This window comes from Peromyscus maniculatus, chromosome 4, assembly GCF_049852395.1.
Source record: "Peromyscus maniculatus bairdii isolate BWxNUB_F1_BW_parent chromosome 4, HU_Pman_BW_mat_3.1, whole genome shotgun sequence".
Taxonomy (NCBI): Eukaryota; Metazoa; Chordata; class Mammalia; order Rodentia; family Cricetidae; genus Peromyscus; species Peromyscus maniculatus.
Window position 1 is genome coordinate 130,982,634 of NC_134855.1, and position 25,904 is coordinate 131,008,537.

A 25,904-nucleotide genomic window follows, 5' to 3' on the forward strand; every position below is an offset into this window, starting at 1 on the left:
TTGGGGGACTGGGAATCTTTGGAGAATAGATCAAACTTTGGGGTCTGGTTCACTCCTTCAGGGACTGGTTAGGATCCTTGAGGACAGAGTTAGCAAGGAAATGTTGAAATTCTTTGGAGGTGGATTAAGAGCTGGGGACGACAGGAGGGCGGGAGTAGGGTTAGGCTCTTAGGGGGCGGAGTCTGGTCATTTGGGGGCGGGGTTTGCATCGCCCAGGGCGCGGCTAAGGCTCCCAGATGGCCAGTGAGCGCCATAGGGTCTCGGCTTCCAGCCTGTGCTCACCTCGGTGGCTCTCAGACGGGTGGGAGGGAAGCAGAGTCGTCGGAACGAGCGGCTCCGAGCCCCTCGGAGAGCCGTCGCAGCCTCCGCAGTCCTCAAGACTTCGTCGTTTGCTCCAGGCTTGCGATTCCAGGGCCGCCAGGGACCGCGGAGCTGGGGGGTCGTTCGAGCTGCGAGGATCCGGGCTGCCCGCGAGGCGAGGGGCGGGCGCCCAGGTGAGTGAGGGTGTGGGATGGGACTCCGAGAACCCGCGGACCTTGAGCGCCAGGAAGCTGGGGTCCCGGGGCGAGCTGCCCGGGCGGCGAGGAGAGAAGGGACAGTCCCAGGAGCAACCGATTGGTGGTGAGATGCGCCGTCTATCTGGTGGGGTTGCCCAGGTAGCCAGGTGAGGCGAATTGCCGCGGCCCAAGGCGACCATGGGATAACCCTAGATAGAGGAAGCTCAGGCAGGGGAGTGACAATGCTGAGCTGACGCTTCTCTGACAGACCAGGTTCCCCTTCTGCACACACACACACACACACATACACACACACACACACACACCAAGAAGAAGAAGAAGCAGGAGGGGCGGGAAATGCCCGTTCAGTTCCCAGTGGGGGTGGGTGTGTGGTAGGTCACGCAGGGTAGTCAGCGGGCAGGGCTAAATGAGCAGCTGGGGCAAGACATGCCCATGCCCACCACACCCAGGCCCGGCTGCAGCTGTAAGTCTGAGTCCCCTCTTCCCCTGCTCTTCTGGCTTCCCCTGCCCTCCTGGTTGACCCCTAACAGGTCTACATCAAACTCCAGAACCTCTTACACGAGGACCATAATCTACCGCAATCTCCTGCTTGTGAGACCCTGGGCAGGTCACTAGCTGCTCTCTGGATTCCAGTTTCCTCCTCTGTAAAATGGGCTATTTTAAGTCTCCCGTGGAAGCTGAGTGGTCCAGGGAGAGAAGCAGGTCTGCATGATACTGGGTGGGGAGTTTGGCTTTTCTGTGCCTCTGTTTCCATAGCTGCCGGATGGGAATGGTAATAAGGTAGGTTGAATGTCCCCTATTCAAACTGCTTAGGATCAGAGGTGTTTAGGATTTCAGATTATGGCAGAATTCTGGATATTAAGTGCAGAGGGAGGCATCTGGGGGATGGAACCTAAGTCTATAAAGGAAATTTGTATATGTTATACATACTTCAGTGTGTGTGTGTGTGTGTGTGTGTGTGTGTGTGTGTACAATTTAGTGTGTGGTTGGGTGTTCATTCACATATGGAGGTCAGAGGACAACCTCTGTTTTGTTCTTTGAGCAAAATCCATGTTAGTTTTGGAGACAGGGTCTCTCATTGGCCTGGGGCTTGCTGGGTAGGTGGGGCTGACTGGCTAGTGAGTCCCCAGAGTCCGCCTGTTTCCACCTCCCTAACACTGGGATTAGCACAAATCCCAGTTCGCTTTTTTCCCCATGGATTCTCGGGGTATAACTCCGTTCCCCCTGTTTGCAGGGCACTGACTTTACCAGCTGAGCTATCTCCCCAGCCCATGACTTTTACAGATCGTATATTCATTGCTCAGAAGTAACTAATGTCACATTTCTTTTCTTTTTTGGTTTTTCCAGACAGGGTTTCTCTGTGTAGTTTTGCGCCTTTCCTGGATCTCGCTCTGTAGGCCAGGCTGGCCTCGAACTCACAGAGATCCGCCTGCCTCTACCTCCCGAGTGCTGCGATTAAAGGCGTGCGCCACCACCGCCCAGCAATGTCACATTTCTATACCTGATCTGAGGCTATGAGTTGACATAAAAAGGTAGATGTGACCTTCTAATAGCGTCTACATTTTTATGTCAACTCATAGCTTCAGATCAGGTATAGACTTTCCCCTTGGATTATCCTGTCAGTACTCAAAGTGTCTCAGATTTTAGAGCGTTTCAAATTCAGGGTTGGGGATGCCCCCTCGCTTTTGAAGACGAAACTGAGAACTGAAGGCAAGGGGCTGGGAGGTGGCTCTGTGGTCCAGAGCACACACTCCTCTTCCAGAGGACTCTAGCTGGGCTCTCACCAACCACAACAGCCAACAAACGCCTCCCAGCTGCCTGTAACTCCAGCTGCATGGAATCCCACGCCTTCTTTTGGCCTTGTGGGCACTAGCACACATGTGCTGTGACACATACACATGCTAAATCTGAGAGAGAGAGAGAGAGAGAGAGAGAGAGAGAGAGAGAGAGAGAGAGAGAGAGAGAGAGAACTGGAGGAAAGGCCCTTGGAGCACTGATTATCAAGTATACTTTCCACTGTTCCCATCCAGCCCTGAGAGTCTCACACCAGCATCACCAGGAAAGTGAGTTAAAATGCACATTGCTAAGGCAACCCCCAGAGGAAGGTCTGGGGCAAGATACTGAGGATTGGCAATCTCAGGGCTGCTGATGCTGCCCAGGAATCCCACTTTGAGAATGCTGGCCAAGCCTAGCCCTGACCCAGAGAGGCCTCACAAGACAGCGCTTACTATCTAGTGGCCTTCTCACTGCCCTCCTTGTCTGGAGGAGGAAGGGTGCTGTTTAAAGAATGCATATCCCGTGTCCCAGGAACATGCCACCCAGAATTAACTCATGGAGGTGCATGGGCATGTTTGCCTTAGAATTTTAAAAGAATAAAATGGCTAAGTGTAATGGATAAAATCCAAGTCCCCTGCCTGGAATCCCTTTCAGTCTTCTTTCTCCCTCTATAGGAGACCCCAATGTCGAAAACGAGTCCTTCCTGTCTGCGCCGTGATAAGCAGTACACAAACATGTCCCCTGTGCTGTAAAGATTACAGCAGAGCTGGGTGTAGCAGTGCACAGCTGCGATCCCAGAACTTGGGAGAAGAGGCAGGAGGAGCAGGCATTCAAGGTTGTCTTCGGTTATATAGCAAGAGTTTGGGGCCAGCCTGGGCTATGAGACTTTGTCTGTAACAAAACAAAGCAATCTATAGCCGTTCACCTTGATCGAGGAGAGATGCTTTCCAAGACCCCAGCAGATGCCTGAATGGCAGGCCACACTGAGCTTCACATGTATCTTTTGCAGACATAGGAAAGCTTTTCTTTGGCAACTCGGAATTGACAGCATCACTGCTCCTGTGCCTGGCTGGGGCTATGATTTAAACAATGAGCGTTGCTTGAACACAAGCGTAGTAACTTCCGAGTCGGCAGTGCATGTAGCATGGATCCGTTGGATAACAGGATGGTTCCATCTTGGGGAGGACAGGGATAGACTGTGAGATTTCATCACTCTACTCAGAAGGACATGCAGCTAAAAACTGAGGGTTGCTTATTTCTGGAATTTCCCATGCAATAGTTTCAGGTTGTGGTTAACCCTGGGCCCGAAACTGTGCAAAGCTAACCCTCTGATTGGGAGTGTAGAGGAACTACTCGACATGAGTGCTGATCTAACTATGAGGCTCTTCTGCAACTTGTCTTCTCCCTACTGATCATCCAACTGGGATCTAACAGGGATGAGGACTTGAGGCCTGATTTATTCCTGCTAGCTGTAGTGGAGTCATGCTAGCCAGCGACGGCGGGACATTTTTTCCCCCCTCACCCATTGTCAGACATTCAGGTTGCTGCTGCCAGTGTTACTACAACAAGTAATATTGCTGGGACCATCCTGTGCGTGTGACCTGGGCATGTGTGCAGGCGTTTCTTGGGGGAAACACTAAGGGACTGGATGGCTCTCCGGGTGGTAGTGTCACCTGTCCCTTTTTATGAGAAGAGTATGGGGGCCTGGAAGGTCACTTGTGGAGTCTGAGGACCTCTCAGCTCAGTGTGGCCAGTTAACCAGGCCACATGCTCTCTGCTGTGACAAGCTTCAGCGGGCTTTTTCACTCTGCCTGGTGCACAGTAGATTTGCAAGAACTGGCAGCGTGAATTTTGTTACTGCGAATTTCTTCTACACACCTTTTATTTAACACAACCTTCCCCGTGAGTGATGCTGTGTGTGCAGTTTTTGTCCCTTAGGAGTTTTAATGCTTAGGAGTGTGTCAGTACACTGTTAACATTTTCCCATTCGCTAAGATCTTGAATTTTGAAATGACTGTATAATATTCCAATATTTGGGGTGAATCACTTTTAATCTGTTTAGACTAACACAAGGTTTTGCAATTTTAATGTGTGTAAGTGTTTGCGGGCATGTCTGTGTGTGCCTGGTGCCCTCAGAGGCTAGAAGAGGACATGGAATCACCTAGACCTGAAGCTGCAGGTGGTTGATAGCTACCATGCAGGTTCATAAAACTGAACTTGGGTCCTCCACAAGAGTAACAAATGTTCTCAACTGCTGAGCCATCTCTCCAGCCCATCATTTTTCAACATTTTTAATTGAGACATGAGCTGCCTTTCCAGTGGCTGGTTTTATTGTGGTTTGAGGGTGTAGTCTAGCATGGAGGAGCAGGCATCACAGCAAGATTGACTATAACTGTAGTGGGAGGAGCCACCTCCACCTCGTCCTCTTCATAGGAGTGCCTAGAGAGGGTAAGTAATGGTCTCAGAGTTACACAGCAAGCCAGTAACACAATCTCCCTCAGCCTCCATTTTTCAAAGCAAGCTTTGGTCCCCACCCAGTTGCTATAGGCCAGGGAGTGGAATGAGTCCATTCCACTACAGGTGCAGATGATGATGGAGAAGAAGCCATTGTTTGGATTTAAAATGTGTCCTTGCTCTTGGCCTGTGGCTGTGGCCACACATCCTGAGTGTCAGCATAGCTCTGCATGCCCAATTCCTTCTGTGATGCACTGACTGAGCTCCCAACACCACCCTGAAGTGCTTGGGCCCAGGAGAAATGGAGAGAGGAACCATAGATAGATACACGGCAGATAGCCTGAGTTTGAGGGTCTGCTTGGGAGCCTGTCTTATACAACCTGCGGCTCATCATGCTACCCCCTTCTCTATGACTCAGTCTACTCAGCTGGAAAATGGGCACAAGAAGGATACCATGCTCACAAACACACACACACACACACACACACACACACACACACTCACGCATAAACTCACACTCACAATTTCAGGGTATGCTATAGCTAGAGTTTTCCTGCCTTGCCCACAGTCAGAACAAATCTTTGTCACCCGCCAGTCCCACAGCCGCTCAGACCCAACCAAGTAAACACAGAGACTTATATTGCTTACAAACTGTATGGCCGTGGCAGGCTTCTTGCTAACTGTTCTTACAGCTTAAATTAACCCATTTCCATAAATCTATACCTTGCCACGTGGCTCGTGGCTTACCGGCGTCTTCACATGCTGCTTGTCATGGTGGTGGCTGGCAGTGACTCCCTGACTCAGCCTTCCACTTCCCAGAACTCTCCTCTCTCCTTGTCCCGTCTATACTTCCTGCCTGCCCACTGGCCAATCAGTGTTTTATTTATACAGAACGATATCCACAGCAGTATGCAGGTCTTAATGTGTGTTTTCTCAGAAGCAGACCCTAGGCAAAGTGTCAACTGCAAACAGTGTACTTGGGAGTTGATTCCAGAACCCTTGATAGAGGAGTAGGAAGAGGGGGCCACCCTGCAGTTCCCACCGTGGCCCCCAGAGCCCCATCCCACAGGCTATCTGGATGTGGCACAAGGCTAGTTCAGAGGTGAGAGAATTGGGACGTTGGCCTCCTGCCTGTCAGTCCTTGGTGAAGGCTGCTCCTGAGGGTGTGACAGCTTGCTGGCGTATCAGCTTGTGAAGCTCAGACAGAGCAGGCACCTTCAGCCACAGAGAAATCTCTACGGCACAGAGGTGCTGGGGCCGGCAGTGGGAAGTCCAGCCAGAATGTTCCAGAATGGTTCGGTGCTGAGGGTCAAGGACAGGGCTTGCACAGCACCTGCTTCCACATACAATGCACAACTGTCAAGAAGGCCCAGGCCAGATGTGAGCAGAGGTTACCCAGGTCAGGGAGGGGAGAGGCCCTGGAGGGAGTGAAAGGAGTGACCTGTAGGGGCCTCAGATTCACTTGTGATATTTAGACTTCTAACAAGCCTGTGCTACTGTCTCCTTAGAGGATAACAGGGAAGTTTCCCCACACGTATTTATCTGGGTGTGTCTATATACACATATGTGGGTGTGTGGGGGTGGAACTAGAGGACAATTTGTGAGAATCAGTTTTCTCCTTCCAACATGTGGGTCCCAGGGATCAAACTCAGGTCCTCAGACTTGGCAGGAGGTGCCTTTACCTTCTGAGCCATCTCCCCAGCCCCAAGAGCTGATGTTTTAAACCAAACATGTCCAGTCCATAGGATGAAAGTACATTATATACATGTATGAAAATGTCACCATGAAACCGATTGTTTTGTGCAATTAATACATCCAAATAAAGCGTTCTGAATCTATACCCTCCATGGGACTGGAGAGATGGCTCAGTGATTAGGAACATTTACTGATCTTCCAGAGGACCCGAGTTCAGTTCCCAACACCCTCATCAGGCTGAAACTCTAGGGGACCCATCATCTCTGGCCTGCACAGGTATACATGCTCACGTTGCATATATCTACATGTATATAATACATAATTAAAAGTAATAAAAATTGATCCTTAAAATAATAACACACCCTCCAAAATACAAAGGAAACCAGAGCCTAGAGCTCTATCAATTGGAAGATGTAAAAATGTGTTCTTGTGGCTTTCCCCCGCTTTGTGTGTATGTGTGTGTGTGTGTGTGTGTGTGTGTGTGTGTGTGTGTGTAGGCTGGAGGTTGATGTCGGCAATCTTCTTTGATTGCTCTCTGCTTTATTAATTGAGGCAGGATCTCTCAATCAACCCTAGAGGTTGCCAATACAGCTCGTCTCCCTACCCAGTTTGCTCCACAGACTCCCTGTTCTAACTTCTGAGGCTGGAATGATAGACAGGCTGCTACGCCTACCCTGCCTTTATAAAGGTTCTGGTGATCAAAGGCCAATCCTTCTTGCTTGCATAGCAAGAGCTTTAACCACTGAGCCCCACCCCCAGCTCTTTCTCTTCCTTCCTTCCTTCCTTCCTTCCTTCCTTCCTTCCTTCCTTCCTTCCTTCCTTCCTTCCTTCCTTCCTTCCTTCCTTCCTCCCTCCCTCCCTCCCTTCCTTCCTTCCTCCCTCCCTCCCTCCTTCCTTCCCTTCCCTCCCTCCCTCCCTTCCTTCCTTCCTCCTAAGGAGGGCCTTGAACTTTTGACTCTTCCACCTTCAACTCCTGACTGCTGGGATCCTAGATGCATGCAGCAACCCTCGGCTTCAGTGGTACTGGGGGTGGAACCCAGGGCTCTGTGCATGCAAGCTGAACACTCTACCAGCCCAGCTATATCCCCAGACCCTGTTCTTGTGGCTTTGAGGATTGCACTTATGAGACACGGTTGGATGTTTGACTTGGGAAAAGCAAAGCAGACGAAAGTGAAAAGTTGCCTGTTGCCAAGCTGGCCACCATGCCCTCTGTAAAAGGGACAATCAGCTCCAGCCAAAGAGCACCTGGTTTTGCTAAGGAAAAATGAGCAAACTGAAAAGCTCTCCCCACCCAGACACCTTTTTAACTGTTGCTAAGAAACCTGGGTAGTGAGGAGGCTTGTGTCCGCTGGTGCCACAGGAATTGCCTAGGTTCACTGTGCTTTCTCCCCCCCCCCCCCCCCCGCATTCTCCTCCTTATTCCCTTGAGTCAGGGTTCCTCACAGAACCTGAAGCTAAGCTGGTGGCCAGCATGCCCCAGAGATCCTCCTCGCTCTTGTCTCCCAAAGCACTGGGGTTACAGATACGCGCTGCCACACCCGAGTGCTAGGGATTCGAACCCAGGTCCTTATGCTTGCATAACAGGTGCTTCTGCCCACTGAGTCTTCTTTTCAGCCCTCTGGGCTACATTCTTAAAGAACTCTTGTATTTTTAAGAGAAAGAATGGAGATTCCCATCGAAGGGATTTCAGGTCTCATCCTGTACTTCTCCAACTACTGGCCTCAAGACAGAGAAAATGAGATTAAAAACATCCCAGGGAAGTTCACAGATGCTGCAGATCTCTGGGGCTGACCAACAGCCTAAGGGTGAAGTCCCAAGAATTTGATTGGCACTGGGGCTCAAGCATCTCCTACCAACTTTCTAGCTGGGCCACACTTGGAAGCAGAAGTCAGAGTCTTCCTCTAGGTGGTGGGGTCCCTAGCTTTCAGGGGACCCAGGGCCCACTGTGCATCCTCTCTGGAGATTTTACTTCACCTGAGAATGAAGGGCTGGATCTCCAAGACTCTTCCTGTATGCACGAAACTCATAGCTTGGCCAGAGGAAGCTAAGTCTCCTAAAGGAGGGATGTGAGGAGTGAGGCGTGACCCCCCCAAAAAATGTCCACCAGAGACAAGCCACATAGAGTAAAGATGGTTCTCTCAGAATGTGGCCAGGATGCCTGAAGGGACACTGTACCCCAAAAACTGCTTTAGAAAGGAACTTCTGGTTAGAAAGTTGCCCCAGCCCCCTGGCTGAGCTGTTCCGAGAACAGAAAGTTCCTCTAAGCAGACAGTTGTAAGCCACGGACCCCACAGTAGTCGCTGCCTCCCTGAGCTCTCTTTTTGGGTTCCTTGCCCCCCCACACCTTGTCCAGTAGCCTCTGTTGCTGACCCCAGGGGGAACGACAGGAAAGAGAACTCATTCTCCCTGCCACTGCTCCTTGACACAGGAATTCCTTCTTTGAGCCTTCATTTTCTGATCTGAAGAATGGGTTTCTAATTCTGGTCTACTGGCTTACAGTTCTGTATGGTAAGGCCTGCAGAGAGAAGAACACGATGTGTTCGATCCTCAAACCTGGATGATGGGCCCCTCAAGGCCATGCACTTATTAGGTAGCTACGGCTTCAGTGCCTCCAGCTTGACAAGATCCATATTCCCCATCCTCACCATCTGTGAGCTTAACTTCTAGTAGCTTAACTTCTCTATTATCAAAGCCTGCTATCAGAGAAGTTAGTCAGCCATTTGCTCTTGAGTGTAAGTTGCAACCCTTCCTAAGAATCTTCTATGTTCTGGGCAGAACTCTATGTACGGTATTAAGGAGCAAAAATATAATTCAAATTGGCCCAAGCAGTAGAGAAGGTTATTGGAAAGCCCACAAGCCCCCAACTTCAGGCCAGGTTGCACTTGAGTTGGGAGTCTGGATGTCTCTATTTCTTGGCTTTTTCTGGCTACTGAAAACATCTTTCCCAGACAGAGGTCACAGACTGATGCTCCTTGGTCAGAACTGAGTCACACCCAACTTGGCTTCTGTGGCTACAGCTCTGATTGGTCCAACTTGGTCACAGACCTGTGCCTCCACAAAATGCAGCAGACTGGAGTCAAGGCTACCTCAGTCCTTGAACTGAGCCTGAGGGAGGGGTCCACAGAGGAAAATTGGGGAGCTGCTGCTATCAGGGGCAAACAGACACTGTGTTGGAAGAAACTACAGCTGTCTCCCTCAGAAAAATGTCTCATTTCACTTTGGAGAAATGGAGCCTTGCCTTAGGCCACACAGTGAGCTTTGGGAATAAATGCTTTCAGAATCCCAGGCCCAACCCAAGGATGCTCAAGCAGTCCCAGCCTTCTCCTTGGCTTAGAGGACCTGCAGCCTGACAGCCCTGGGGAAAGGCAGCCAGGATAACTGGCTTTTTTCTTTCTCTCCCGTGGAGTCCCTACAGACCTGGGGCATCTTAAGAGAAGAGAGGGCCTGGGGATTGGCCTAGACACAGTCCACAGTTCTGAGTCAGTGTGGGACTGGAGGCTACTTCCGCTCTCAGTGCCTGATTCGGAACCACATTAGACAAGAAATGTTCATGTGGAGGTTTTGAAAAGTTTGTCACAGCTTTGTCTCAGGAGACCTCAAGTCAAGCCTGAGAAGCAAGTGCCTCCTAATTACAGAGAAGAAAATGAGGGGCTGGAGAGATGGCTCAGCAGTTAAGAGCACTTGCTGCTCTTCCAGAGGACCCGGGTTCAATTCCTAGCACCCACATGGTAGCTCATAACTCTCTGTAACCCCAGTGCCAAGTGATTTGACACCCTCACATAGACAAATATGCAGGCAAAACACCAGCGCACATAAAATAAAAATAAATAAATCATTAAAAAATAGAACATTTTTTAAAAAAAATGAAAATGAAAACCAGAGAGGGAAGGTGACAAGGTGACTTGTCCAGTCTCACAGTCAGTCTGCGGCAAAACCTTGAGACCCAAATTCCCAGGTTCAGCCTTCACTCCACTACATTTGGGGCTTCAGATTTCAGTGTTTCCTCAAACTGTTCCATAAGATAGAAAGGAAAGAGAACTAATCTCACAGTACAAAACTAGTTTTACCCTGATGCAAAGTGAGACACACACACAGCCACGTTCTTCACATACATGGTTGCAAAAAAAATCTCAATAAAACTCTTGCAAACCAAATTCAACACACTTAGCAAACCATACACCATATCCAGGTTGGTTTCACTCCAGGGATGCAAGCATGGCTCAACAGTCACAAGTCAGTAAATGTAAAATAATTCTATCCATGTGTGATTAACACAAAGCTCATCTCACACCATCATCTCAGTAGATTCAGAAAATGCCTTTAATGAAGTTCAACATCTCTTTGTGATAAAAAAAAAAAAACCCTGAAGAAACTATGAATAGAAGAAACAGTCCTCAACAGAATAAAGGCTTTATACCACAGATTAACAACCAACATGACATGACAGGAAAAACTGAAAGAGTTTCCCCCCAAATCAGGAACAAATAAGGGTGCCTCTTCTGTCCACTCTTATTCAGTGTAGTGCTTGTAGTCCTAGCCAGAGTAACAAGACAAGAAAAAGGAATGCAAATAGAAAGGGAAGAACTCAAATCATCCCTATTTGCTGATAACATGATCCTATACTCTTGGGTTTGCTTGTTTGTTTGTTTTAATTTGGTTTGCTTTGTACATTTTTTTCTTTTTTATTTTATGTGCATTAGTGTTCTTCCTTGCATGTATGTATGTGTGAGGGTGTCAGGTCCCCTGGAACTGGAATTACAGACAGGTGTGAGCTGCCATGTGGGTGCTGGGAATTGAACTCAGGTCCTCTGGGAGAGCAGTCAGTGCTCTTAACCACTGAGCCATCTCTCCAGCCCCCGCTTTGTGCATTTTATGAAACAGGGTCTCTCTGTAGTGCCAGGCTGGCCTTGAACTCTCTGTGTAGCTCAGACTAGCCTCAAATTCATGGTGATCCTCCTAGCTCAATCTCTCAAGTGCTGGGTTTACAGACGTAAGCTGCCATGCCTGGTTTATGATCTTAAAAGCCTCTGTATATTCCAGCAGAAAACTCTTAGCACTTCTAGCTAAACTGCTCTAGCGTGATAAAAGGTCAACATTAAAAATCAGTAGCTTTCCTACGTCTGAATAATGAACTTGTAGAAAACTAAATCAGGAAAAAGAATCTTATTCACAACAGCTTTTTAAAAATACCCAGGAATAAATCTAACCAAAGAGGTAAAAGGCCTCCATAGTGAAAAACTTCAAGACACCAAAGAAAGAAAATGAAGAAAACACTGGAAGATGGAGAGACTCCCCATGCTCAGGGTTAGCACACTCATGAAAATGGCTGTGTTACTGAAAGCAACGTATGGTTTCACCATACTCCTCCATCAAAATCCCAATGGTGTTCTTCACAATGGCGTTTCTTTCTCCCCTTCCCATCCATGTCCCCTTTCTAGTTTTCTGGATCCTACAGGCACTTCAAGTTAAGCACACAAATTTAAAGATTCAGGGCGGGGACTTACATGTGAGTGAGAAAATTTGATATCTGTTTTTCTGGGTCTAGGTGACAATTTACAGCCATGGGGACAGTAGTGGTATAAATGGTAGAGGAGTAACCAAGAACTTTATGATTGGATTTAAAGCCTGTTCTGCAAAAGGAAATGCATGCCTAGTCTTTTGTGAACCTGGCCAAGAACACACAGTTGGGGAAGCTCATAGGCTCCAGAGGTGAACACACTACTATTATTTTGCTAATGGACACAGTACCAAACTACTTATAGATTAGTGCCACTCTCAGGTCTCATCAGAGAAGTTTCTTCGTTCAAGGCATGATGGTTAATGCTGAAATTCACAGTTGATAAACTGAGTATGCACATGTAAAAGAATGGAACTAGATCCATATGTGTCACTCTGTACAAAAATCAACTCAAAATGGACCCTCATGCAAAACATGAAACTGTCAGGAAAAGCGTAGGCAAAGCACTTCAAGGCAAGAAGCACAGGAAGGATTTTCTGTAAAGGACTCCAAGAATTATGAATGGGCGTGTGTGAAATCGCTCTGCTCTATGGAACTGAAAAAGACATTTTCCAGCCATAAGTCAGAAAAGTGATTAGTAACTATAATATTAAAAGATGCAAAAGCTAAAAGTCAAGAACCCAAATCTATAAGTGGGATATGAACTGAATAGGCATTTCTCAAAGAAAGAAATACAAGTGGCCAATAGTATTTGAAAAAAAAAAATCTTCAACATCTTTAGCCAATAGGGAAATGCAAATTAAAACTACTCTCACCGAATCAGAATGGCTGTCATCAGGAAAACAAATGAGGCGGAGGCAAGAGGATTGTCACGAGTCCTAGGCTAGCCTGGGATACATAATGAGAGCCTGTGTCAACAAAAAAAAAAAAAAAAAAAAAAAAACCATGAAAAATGCTGGTGAGGATGTGAAGAAAGAATCTCTGTCACTGCTGATGGGAGTGTAAGCTAGTGCAGCCACTCTGGAAATCAATATGAGGGTTCCTCAAAAACACTCAAAATAGAGCTACCGTCTGACCCAGCTGCACCACTTCTGGGTATATACCCAAAGGGTTGTCGGTCAACACAGTTGCACATCCTTGTTTATTGCTGCACTAGTCACAGTAACGAGGAAATGGAACCACTAGAGGTCTATCAGCAGCCGAATAGATAAAGACAATGAAATAGGTATACAGAATAGAGTATTATTCTGCTATAAAGAAGAATAAAATTTTATGCAATTTTTAGGAAAGAGGATGAAACTGAAGGTGTTAAGTGAAATAAGCCGAACTTGGGAAGACAAATACTGTGTATTCTCTCAAACACAGAATCTAGATATAAATTTACATATACATGTATGGTGTGTGTGGGAGGGGATGGAGAGGCCTAAAGGGAGGGGGGCGTGGGGGAGAGAGATGATATATGTGACCTAGAGGCAAGCTGTAGCAAATACATGTAACACAGAATCTCTCACCGTAACCATTTTAAATGTGTGGTTCAGTGGCATTTAAATGCATTCATAATGTACCCACTGTTGCCATCATCCACCTTCACAACCCCCATCATCTTCAAAAACCAAAGATGCTCCTATTCAGCAAAACTCCCCACATCCCGCTCCAGGCCATAACCAATCTACCACAGTCTCCAACAGTGGCTTCTCCATGAGATGCCATTCTGTGTGCTCAGATTTCACTGCTCAGCTTGATCCATGGAGCGAAAGCCATATCCCGGCACTTCACTGTAAAGAACAAGGTGTTCTGAGCAGGTGATCAGTCACTAGAAGATGGCTCAGCAGTAAGATGCTTACCAGCAAGCCTGACACCCTGAGTTTGGATCCACAGAGCTACATAAAGCTGGACACAGCGGCACAAGTGTCTAATCCTCGTGTGCCCTTATGGGAGAATGGGAGGTGGAGGCAGGAGAATGAGTCACCTGAAGCTCTCAGGTCAGCTAGCCTGGCAGATGCAGCAGTGAACAAGAGGCTAGGAACATCCCTTTTGTGAGGGGTGAGTTTATTCTGGAGCTGAGTGACCGGAGTCAGGAATGCAGATTAGGTAACCCCAAATTCCATGTTCCAACATGAAGCAGTCTCATGAAGTTTTGTGGTTTTTTTTTTTGTTTGTTTGTTTTTTGGTTTTTCAAGACAGGGTTTCTCTGTGTAGCTTTGTGCCTTTCCTGGGACTTACTTGGTAGTCCAGGCTGGCCTCGAACTCACAGAGATCCGCCTGCCTCTGCCTCCCGAGTGCTGGGATTAAAGGCGTGCGCCACCACCACCCGACCTCATGAAGTTTTTACAGTAACGAGAGAAAGAGAATGATGAATTGAGACACTTTTTAAATACCTCGGTGGGAGCATGAGTTAGGTGGTTACGGCAAAGCAGGAGAATCTCCGCTGTAGGCCTCAGATGCTGTCGGCTTGCTTTCTTAACCCTTCAGTTGGTGGGAAAATGGGGTTTCGTTAAGTCAGTACATTGCAGAAGGTTTTTCTCGGTTAGCCACAGGGTGTTGAAGGTGGTTAGGAATGGCTATTTAGAAGACTCAAGTTAGCCTGTAATTGGGCTCAGCTGTTATTAGGCTCTGGACCTGCTGTGCTGCAGCCTCTGAACATCACTGGGGATCTAATCAGTTAATCCGCTTCTGTAGACACCGCTCCTTTCCAGGAATACTCCTTCACAAGGCCCTGTCTCCAACCACAGTGGAGGGGAGTGCCGGCTGCCAAGGCTGCGCTCTGAAGCCCCTACACATACACGCTGTGGTGCATGCACATCTGCTCCAAGGTGATGGGAATTCCCTGTTTCAAAAGTTCCTGCTGGGAGTGGTGGCTGTAGCTCCTGGCCAAAGGGACTGCAGACTCCCCTGGCCTCTAAGCCACTTGTTTGTTTCGTATCTGGCAGGGGGTGGGGCTTGAACCCAAGGCTCCTCTATGCCTAGCAAGTGCTATACCACTGAGTCACACCTCCACCACACACCCCCATTTCGTGGTACATTTGCTCGTAAATAGAAATATTAGGGCTCGTAAATAGAAATATTTCTGTGGGGTTCACTGTGCCCAGTACTTTCACTTCTGTCAGCTCCCTTAGACACCCCCACCCCGTGGGACAGAGCCTACCATCCAGGCTGGGGGCATAGCTCCGTGGTCAGGCTCTTGCTCAACATTTATGCTGTCCTGGGTTCCATCCACAGCACCAGGAAAGGAAAGGAGGAAGAAAGAAAGAAGGAAAGAAAGAAAGAAAAAAAGAAAGAAAGAAAGAAAGAAAGAAAGAAAGAAAGAAAGAAAGAAAGAAAGAAAGAAAGAAAGAAAGAAAGAAAGAAAGAAAGAAAGAGGGAGGAAGGGAGGGAGGGAGGGAGGGGGAGGGGGGGAGAGGGGGAGGGAGGGAGGGAAGGGAGGGAAGGAAGGAAGGGAGGAAAGAAGGAAGGAAAAAAAAGAGGACCCCACCATCCTTCCTGAGAGGGGCCTGGGGTGGGAACTTCATGAACATGTAAATCATCCTTGTAAATGATGCTCACTATGCACTCTGTGATTGAGGCATCCGTGTTGCTTTGGTGTGCACAGCTGCATCTGTCTACTGCCCATGCACAGGGGATGGAGCTGCCCTGCCTCACACTGCCAGTTCCTCTGACTGATCAAAACATACCAGTGTACTGTGAGCTTACGCATTGTAAAACACACACGCAAGATGCCGCTTAATTTCCCAGGGCTTTTCTCACAAATCAAGAGATGTTGGTTTCAGGTTTAAATTATAAAGCAGTTGATTCATTGTGATGAAATTTCGAATTAATGATCTAGCATTCCAGGAATCTGAATGTGTTCTCTCCCAGGATAGACAAATATTGGTAAATAGAAGAAATCATGCTGGGCTTTTGTTTTATTTTGTTTTGTTTTGTTTTGCTCTTGCTTGAGACTTAAATTGTTTGTTTTGAGACAGAATCTCATGTAGCCCAGGCTGACTTTAGCAACTCAAGTGTAACTGAATTTTCCCATCTGACTACTATCCAGGCCCAATCCTTCTTAGCTTCTGTGATCCACCGAGATGCAGTGTGTTTGGGTGGCGTGGTCATAATGGAGTTCTCTCTCTCTGGCCCAGAGCCGCGCAGTTCCAGGAAGCTGGCACTTCCTCCTATAGTGACTGGCAGTCTGCTTTCTCAGCAAACACGTGAGGGAAGAAACTCTGTGATGAAGTTTTTGAGTATACAGGGCTGGGATCCATCCCTGGGTCCCCCCATCCCAGGGCCTCACACATGCTAAGTCAGCCCTCTACCACCAAGCGATGCCCTTAGCTCCCTACAGTTAAGGTTTGACTCCAGTTACTAGGTCAGCATCGAGGTGTGGTGACACACGGCTACAACTCTTTCACTAGGAGGCTGAGGCAGGAAGAATGTGAGTTTGAGGCTAGCCTGGACTACATAGCAGGACAGTCTCAAAACAAACAGGTGAATGTGTTTCCTCTTAATACAGCCGCAAAGCTGGAGAGGTCTGCCTCTAAGAGGTAGGGTCCTATCCCCCAACATCCCTCAGAGCTGCCATTACCCATGGCCAGACATCACAGCATTCTCCTCACAGGGTCCATGCCCGGCTTCCATAGTCCTCCACACTTCTCCTGGTAACCAGCGATTCATCTTAAAGTGCAGCTGATGCCCTGGAGATACAGCTCAATGGGGTAGTAGCCAGTCTGGAAAATAAAAGAAAAGTTAAAAAAAAAAACAGAAATTGAACCCCAAAGTCTCCACGGTTCCCACCCTCCTTAGAGTAAAATCTAATTCCTCCCTGGCCTGTGAGATATGGTGGCCTTGCCACATACCCTTCCTGCTTGGAGAGCTCCACCCCTCCAAGCACACCCCAACCTCAGGACCTTTGCACTTGCTGCTTCCGAGACCTGCCATACTCTACCTTCAGAGAGCCAGTTGTGTCGCTCAGAAACCTGGGCTAATGTCACCTAAGAGAGGCCTTCCCCAGCTGTCCTGTCTCCAGAGCCGTGCCCAGCTGTCCCCTACAGCATCCTCTGTACCACTGCCCTCACACTTGTCCCTAACTCCGCCATGTCAGTTTCCTGTTCACTAGTTTGTTGTCTGTGTCTGCTTTTCATCTCCAGTTGAGCTCCAGAGGACCTCAACTGGCCTGTCCTATTCATGGTTTTAGAAAAATAACATAAATGTTATGTTAGCAGGGAATGGGGCTCAGTTGGAAGATTGCTTACCCAGCATGCACAGAGTCCTGGGTTCCACATAAATTCTGTGTGGTGTTGCATGCTTTTAATTGGCAGCACTTGGGAGGTGGAGGCAGGAGGATCAGAAGATCAAGGGTATCCTCAGCTACATGGCTGAGCTGGAGGCTAGCCTGGGATATAGGAGAATCTGTCTTTTTTTTAAAAAAAAAAAGTGTAAACTTGAATGAACAGATGAATGAATGAATGACCAGATAAACCCACTAGAAAGAGGAGAAAAGGAAGGAAGGAGGGACGAGAAAGAGAAAGAATGGAGCTATAAGCCAATCATAACACAAGGAGTATGAAGCCCGGTTATTTTTCTGGATTATTTGAGCCATGTCATACATCTTCATTGTTGGGACTTAACACCCAGTGACAATACAGTTTTATCTCATGTCAAGCTCTTTGGGGCTGGGATGCCATCCAGAGGCTGCTGAGTGTTTCCCATTGCCACAGGTTTCCCCATCCTTCCAGCACTCTGCAGGAGGGGTAGAGAGTTTGCTGGGGCTGGGGATGGGAATGACAGATGAAGTGCAGTGGTGTGCAGGGGTCATGGATCAGCTCAGTTTCCTAACCCCAGGCCAACACTACCCACCACCCACATTGCCCCACACTGCTCCACAGCTCTGCCATGCTGTTTCCATTAGTCTTGTGATTTTCCTTAGTGGACTCCCCATTCTGCTGGTCCTTAGAGCCCAGGACTAGAACACCATGTGAGCTCTGACCAAGCAGCATGGCAGACAGGCCAGAGAGAAGCTGAGGACCCAAGCAGTTTCACTCGGGGCTGGCAGGCAGGGTGGGGATGTGAAGACTCCTGTCTTCCCTTCTTTTGGCTACAGGATGGGATGCATGAAGTCCAAGTTCCTTCGAGATGGAAGCAAGGTCTCGAAAACAGAACCGAGTGGCAATCAGAAGGGTCCTGTGAATGTGCCAGATCCCACGCCTTCCAGCAAGCTGGTGAGTAGGGCACCCCAGGGAGCTATCCAGCACTTGCCATAGGGCCTCCAAACCCTTTCCTGACCTGGCCCAGTGAAGTCAACTTGGGTGAGATGGAACCCGTGAGCCATTCCCAGGATGCTTCCCTAGGCATGGAAGCTGCTTCTTATGTGGCAACCAGGGCCTGGCCCTGGTCTCCGCCTCTCAATCAAGTCAGGTGTAGACCTTGAACCTGGACCCTGTCCACAGCAGTACAAGCAGACCCGTGACAACAGCAGCAGCGTGGCTGTCCATCTGCCTGACAAAGGTGTAACAGCAATCCCAGCAAGGGGAGCAGCAGCAGCAATGTTAGGGGCTGAGGCATGGCTCAGTGGATAAAGTACTGTTGCTCAAGAGTGAGGACCAGAGCTTGGATCCCCAGTAGCATCTACGATCTCCGCGCTCAGAGGCAGAGACACGGGCTCTCCAAGAGTAAGCTGGCTAGATAGACTTCCCAATGAGAGACAGCCTCCATCAATATATAAGATGGAGAGCGAGGGAGGAAGACATCAGCTTCAAGATGGAGAGTGAGGGAGGAAGACATCAGCTTCAGGGGCTCCATGCATGTGTGCACCCAGGTACACACATACCTGTACACAGATGTGCCTCTACATACACATGAACACACATAAATGGACATCACACACATGCGAAACAAAAATAAAACCCCTGCCGTAGTGGCTATTTTAGTTACTTTCCCCTTACTGTGATGAAACACCACAACCAAGGTGACTTTTAGAAAGGGTTTATTTGGACTCATGGTTCTCGAGGGTTAGAGTCCATGATGGTGGAGCAGAGGCAGCAGGCGGCAGGCATGGCGGCTGGAACAGCAGCTGAGCGCTCACATCTTGAGCCATAGAGAAGGAATCAGAAATGGTATGAGCCTTTTAACTCTCAAAACCTACCCCACTGACATACTCCCTCCAGCAAGGCCACACCTCCTCAGCCTCCCAAACAGTGCCATCAGTTGGAGGCCGAGTGTTCAAATGCATGCGCCTGTGTAGACCCCCACAGTCGCTGTAGGAGCATCATTGAGAATAGTCAATAAAATGAAGGTATAATACAGGAAATGGGAGGCGGCTCAGTCCATTCGGTGCTTCCCACACAAGCGCAAGAACCCGGGAGTTGCATCTCTAGAACTCACGTTTAAAGACAGAAAGAAGAGAAAAGAAGCCAGATGTGGTGGTACATGCTTATAACCCCAGCACTGAGGAGGCAGAGGCATGCCGATTCCTGGGGCTTGCTGGCCAGACAGCCTCATCTAATCAGAGAATGCTCTGCCAGGGAGAGATCTTGCTCCAACAAAACAGAACAAGTGCATGGCTCCGGAGGAAGAATGACCTAACAAAGACCACGTGGTCAGCAAGAGCACAAAATCAAGAGCTGCTGAGGCAGAGGTGAACACTCACACTGGGTGCTGCGGTTGAGGTGGTGCTAGGGCAACAGGGGTCCCACACAGCCACTGTGATGGTCCCCATAGGCTCATGCCTCTCAGAGATCAACGCCAGGGATGACAGGAGCTACGGTCATGGCTGCAGTCACTGCAGCACAGGAGGTGTGATTGTTGTCCTCTTCTCTAGACACCCACTCTGTTCTGGGCACAAGGAGCAGGTGTGTGTCCCTGAGAATCTTCATCCTAGCCTGGGATGAAGCAGGAGGATGCTGCTCACCACCAGGGTGACTCAGGTCCAAAGAACTTGAGTGGTCCTGGGGTGAGGAGATCAAGCATCTGGGAAGCCATCAAGTTTGGGGCCTTTCAGCCTCCAAACCTGGAGCTCTATCTGCTTTGAGGCCCTTGGGTCCTTCCCTTCATTTGCTAGTGGTGAGGGAGCTCATTCTCAGTGTTTCCCAGAGTGCATCCCTTCATCTGCTGGTCCCTTAGGAAGCTCTTCCTGAGTCAGTGAGGTGGGTCTGGGGAAAAGGCCCTTGCATTGCAAGCCTGGCAGCCTGAGTTAAAGCCCCACAGAAGTGAAGGAGAGAAGTGACGTCACAGAGATAGCTACATGCACACCATGACAGGGGCATCCACACTCACACACCATGCACTCGCAGAACACACACAATAATATTTTAAGTTCTTCTTCAGCCGGGCGGTGGTGATGCACACCTTTAATCCCAGCATCCTGGAGGCAGAGGCAGGTGGATCTCTGAGTTCGAGCCCAGCCTGGTCTACAGAGTGAGTTCCAGGACAGCCAGGGCTACACCGAGAAACCCTGTCTCAAAAAAAAAAAAAAAAAGTTCTTCCTTATTGAAGGGAGGTCAGTTACACATAATCCTCCCCCTTTATCCCAAGCCTGCCCCAAATGCATACAGTCCCTTCACCCAGTGACAGCCCACTGTGAAGGCAAAAGCTTGCCCCAGGTCCACCCCTCTGAGCCTTCTCAGGATGTGAGCCCTAGACTTCTGTCCTACGTGTCCTTCTCCAAGTGTGAGGCTCAGAATAGGACTATTCCTGAGAAGAGGAAATAATGCAATGGCCGCCCCCCTCCCTTTTTGACCTCTGTTAACACAGCCTGTGGTTACATAAATGTCTCACACTGGTGACATCCTGAGTTGGTTCCATCCCTGGGTATTTTCCTCACTTGCAAAGCCCTGCTACTGGAGGACAGCTTTGGGTTGTCCTTCCTGAGAAGGGGTGAAGTTGTCAGAGCTCACGTTGTTCCCTCCTCCTCGGTGCTGACCCAGAGATGGAGGTAAGTAAGAGAATGTTTCTAGGAGAAGGTGTTCCCAGGCCAAATCTGTTTGAGAAACCATGGATGACACAGGCACCTTCCTTAAGGACATCTCGGAGCCTTTAAGAATCTTTCAAAACAAACATCAATTATCCCTCAGTGCTTCCTCAAACGAATGTGTAAGGGCATGTGTGACAGGAGGCACACTCTTACTGAAGATAAAAAGTCATGAATTACGGAGCTGGGCTAGTAACACATCTCCTAAAAGCACCAATCATTATCAGTTTGATATGGACATTTAAAAACACTTTTCCATGCATTTACCAATCCAGTACCAAGTACATGTCCACGGGAAATATGTATCCGTGTTTGATATAAATATATAATGATTTGCTTGTTTGTATGCTCACTTTTGAAGACAGGGTCTCACTCTGTAGTTCAGGCTGCTTGGCACCCAGTGTTGGCTTTATATGTGTGCACCACCATGCCCAGCTTCAATAATGTAATGTCCAGCAGATGTCTTAGTTAGGGTTTCTGTTGCTGGGAAGAGACGCCATGACCATGGCAACTCTTATAAAGGAAAAACATTTCACTGGGGGTATCTTACATTTTCAGAGGTTTAGTCCATTATCATCATGGTGCAGTATGGTGGTGTGCAGGCAGACATGGTGCTGGAGAAGGAGCTGAGTGTCCTACATCTTGACTTGCAGGCAACAGGAAGTGGTCTGAGACACTGGGTGTAGCTTGAGCACATGAGCTCTCAAAGCTTGTCTCCTCGGTAACACTTCCTCCAACAAGACCACACGTACTACAATAAGGCCACACCTCCTAATAGTGCCACTCCCTTTGGGGGCCATTTTCTGTCAAACCACCATAGCGGAAGAAGCTGTTTTCACTTAGCAATGCCTGTGAAGTCCTCTAAGTGATACTTAGAGCCCCATGGCCCTGGTGACCATGCCTCTTTCACTGGGCTCTCAGATTGCTGCACAAACATGATGAAGTCTGTTCACGAGAAACCTGGTACCCAAGGTACCTTCAGATATCAATAAAACACACTGATGTGGACCAGTTCTCTCCCTTTGTGGGAGGAGCAATCCAGCCTTTTCCAGTATTTCAAGACAAAGGCCCAGGTCACAAGCTAAGAGATCTCCATCCTTGAGCAAAGTCTGCTCCTTATTATGCCACGTGACTCCACCTAGGCCTGTAATCCTCTCCTACCAGGACCCAGGGCCAGAGCAAGGTGTCCTTAGATATCCTTTCAATACAGGCTCCTCATGCTTTAGACCCATGTCCTTTTCCTGTTTCTTCCTGCAGGGGCCAAGCAACAACAACAGCATGCCCCCAGGGTTTGTGGAGGGTGAGTATCTGGAGGCAGGGGTCACGGGCATCGTGTACCATCTATTAGCTTAGGTTCTGAGTTGTATGTAGCTGGTGGGGAAAAGTCAAAAACATCTGTATTAGTTTGGTTTTGTTTGTTTGGTTTAAGGGTTTTGTTTTTGTTTTTGGTGATGCTGTGATAAAACACTATGACCAAAAGCACCTTGGGGGAGGAAAGGGTTTATTTCATCTTACAACTTGCAGGTCACAGTCGATCACTGAGAGAAGTCAGAGCAAAAACTCGGCAGGAAGCTAGAAACAGGAACTGAAGCAGAGATCACCCAGAAAACAGTGCTTATTGGCTTGCTCAACCTGCTTTCTTATATATTTCTTATATATACCTAAAACCAGCTGTCCAAGGGAAACACAGCCCTCAGGGGGCTGGACCCTCCCACAGCAACCATCAATCAAGAAAAAAAAAATGCCCTACAGCCTTGCCCACAGGTCAATCTGATTTGGGCAATTCTTTATTTGAAGTTCCCTTTTCCCAAGTGACTCCGGTTTGGGTCAAGTTGGTGAAAACTAACCAGCACTCCATCCTTGAGTATCCTCTGAATTACTCCTGAGTCCCTTGCCGGAGCTCTTGTGTTTCGAGAACGTCACCCAGTGATGTGGGCAAAGTCCTATGGGCTTTAACCAGCATCACACCCAGCACTGGAGGCTGCTCGCTCGGTCATCTATGAGACAGGCAAAGGAGTGGGTCCAGAGTGGGGTGCTGGGGGCCGGCATGGGGTCTCATCCTGGCATCTCCTTCCCTGGCAGGCTCTGAGGACATCGTTGTGGTTGCACTTTATGACTACGAGGCCATTCACCGTGAAGACCTCAGCTTCCAGAAGGGAGACCAGATGGTGGTCCTGGAGGAGTGAGTTCTAGCCTGGTCCTAAGACACACCCACCTGCTGGGTTTAGCTACACTCTTGTTCTGCATCATTAAAGAACCCGAGAGCCTGTCTAACTCTGTCAGTAAATGACAGATGAGAACTTGAGTGCATACCACAGAGGAGGAGGACTTTGCTACCTCTTGGGTAACAGAAACGGTGACAGGAACTGTCCCCTTCCAGGCAGGCTCTCTGCAGAGCCTTCCTAAGTAAGGCTCCTGTGACTGGGCTCCAGGTGTCCCTGCAGGCCTGGCCCCTTCTGGAGGCTTTGCACTCAGACATCCCTGGGTCTCTGAGTTCCCTACCTGGGATGGTCACAGCTTTCAGCATCGGGCTGCTACAAGAGTTCAGATTATACTGAGATCCCAGAGTGGGACCTGGCCATGCACAGTCAAACCCTGAGCCCACAGCCTTCTCCTCTGGACCCCTGCTGAACCAATCAATGTGAGTGCTTCCTGGACACAGGTCCTGGATTGGGTAAGGGTCGTCCAGCCAAGGATAAAAGTCCAGGAAGGAGAAGGGATCCAAAGACCCGGGATGTAGTCTGTGACTCAGGGACAGACTTCACCCCAAATTCCTGTGGAGACTATCAGCTCCTCTACCCTAGTCCAGGAACATGCTGGGTGTCCTGGCTTCCTGAGTGTGGGGAGGGGGAGCTTTCTAGGCCTAAGTGGGGGCCACAAGGGACTGAAGGGTTCCTGCACCCACTGACCCTTCTTTCCCTCCTTTCCCTTAGGTCTGGGGAGTGGTGGAGGGCACGATCCTTGGCTACCCGTAAAGAAGGCTACATCCCAAGCAACTATGTGGCTCGTGTTAACTCTTTAGAGACGGAGGAGTAAGTGTTCCATCCCTGTCTTCCAGAAAGCGGCCTGAGCAAGACTGGCCTGCTCCCACCTCAGCACCGTTACACATACTCTTTCCCCTGCCGGCACCCTCCCCCTGGGGCTCTTCGCTTGGCTGCTTCTCCCCTTGCTTCAGGCTTCAGAGGCCTGTCCCAACACCCTGTCCAAGATGGCTCCCAGGAAGTCTGTTTCTACTTCCTTCTGAACATATCCCACTGGCAAAAAGGAACATTGGGTTTTTTGGTCATCCGTACATGCACTATCTGTCTCCCTCTTGAGTATGAGCTCTCACACCCGGGCTCTGGAGCTAGACAGTCTGGGTTCCAATCCTGTCTCTTCCACTTCCAAGCTGCGTGACTCCAGACAAGCTACTTGTCCTCTTGGTTCTCCAGTTTGATCACTATAAAATAAGAATAATAAAGATGACAATTACATAGAGCTAGGTCTCTAGGTAAGCTGGGACTGGAGGCTCAGTGGTTAAGAACACTGGCTGCCTTTCCAGAAAACTGAAGTTTAGTTCCCAACACAGGGGTTTACAACTGCCTGTAACTCCAGCTCCAGGGGATCTGACATCCTTCTGGCCTCCATGGACACCAGCTCACACACACACACACACACACACACACACACACACACACACACACACGAGGTGGGGGGAGAGAGGAGAAAGAATTTATTTTTTTAAAGAAAATGAGCCGGGCTTCATGGCCCACTTCTTTAATCCCAACACTTGGGAAGCAGAGGCAGGTGGATCTCTGTGCGTTTGAGGCCAGAGTGTGTGTGTGTGGGGGGGGGGGGGAGGTTGATGGATGCTAACTGTCTTTCTCCTTTGTTGATAACTGAAGAAACAGAGAATAGAATGACAGTCACCCAGCAGGGTTGAGGCAAGCTGACATCTTCTCAGGGCTCCCTGCCCATTGTGGTGGCAAACTGTTCCTTATCCTAGTGAGAGTGAGAATTGCCTGAGCCTTTACAACAGGAACTTTTCCACCTGTACCCGAAATAGCAGGGGGAAGAAAAAAAAGGAAGGAAGAGAAAAAGGAAGGGTGGGAGGGAGGGAGGGAGGGAAGGGGGGAAGAAGGGAGGGAGAAAAAGAAGGAGGGGAGGGAGAGAGGAAGGAAGGAGAGAGAGAGAGACAGAGACAGAGAGAGACAGAGAGAGAGAGAGACAGAGAGAGAGAGAGAATAACTGTTTCCCACCAGCCCACCCCCACCCCCAAAAGTAAGAAAAATGATGAAATTGCTTGGCCCTTGACTTCTGGGTGGGCTCTTCAAGGTATGGCCTGGGCATCATATGAGCAGGACAGGCCGGTCCATCTTGAGGCTCACACTGTACTCATTAATTTCTGGCAGGTGGTTCTTCAAGGGTATCAGCCGGAAGGATGCAGAGCGCCACCTCCTGGCTCCCGGCAATGTGCTAGGCTCCTTCATGATCAGGGACAGTGAGACCACCAAAGGTGATGCCAGCCCTCCCTGCCTGCCTGTGCCCCGTGCTGCCACCTCCGACCCCTAGGGACATTCTCTGCGGAGGGCCGAGCAGCCCTGTCAAGTGGCCGCGCTGCCAGGTTTTCTCCTGTCCTTTGCTGCTCTGAGCGATGGGAGGGCGAAGGGTCTTTGCTGGGTGGCTGTCCTCAGTCCTGGTAGATGCAGGCTGAAGTCACCGGAAGTGGTTTGAGCTCTGACAGTAAACATCCTGCTGACACTTGGTCCCCAACTTTGATGAAGTTCCTGGTTTAATTTTTTAAATAGCTAGCCTACTGTGTCCTGCCCACAAGTCTCGTTCCTCCCTGGTGAGGAAGCAGTGTGGGGTGAGGTGAGGCTAGACCCAAAACAACCTCTGGGACTCACTTAAAGTTCTGTCTTGGTGGGAGCAGCGAGATGGCTTAGCCAGATGCCTGATGTCGAGTTTGACAGCCTGACTTTGATCCTCAGGATCTACATGGTAAAAAGAAGAACCAACTCCTGAGAGTTGTCCTCTGACCTCTACGAGCATGACATGGCCTGCATGTGCTCTATCCCAT

The 25,904-nt window shown here is 49.0% G+C and overlaps 1 protein-coding gene across 1 annotated transcript in view; it reads left to right on the forward strand.

Annotated features, from left to right (window-relative positions):
- Positions 1–226: 226 nt before the first annotated feature.
- Positions 227–25,904, forward strand: part of Hck (HCK proto-oncogene, Src family tyrosine kinase) — a 51,458-nt gene continuing 25,780 nt past the window's right edge. The window contains exons 1-6 of the mRNA XM_006985472.3: positions 227–494; positions 17,981–18,098; positions 22,103–22,145; positions 22,928–23,027; positions 23,779–23,877; positions 25,237–25,340. Of these exons, the coding sequence (XP_006985534.1) occupies positions 17,982–18,098; positions 22,103–22,145; positions 22,928–23,027; positions 23,779–23,877; positions 25,237–25,340 (463 nt within the window). The 5' untranslated portion in view covers positions 227–494; position 17,981. The remainder of the gene's footprint in view (positions 495–17,980; positions 18,099–22,102; positions 22,146–22,927; positions 23,028–23,778; positions 23,878–25,236; positions 25,341–25,904) is intronic.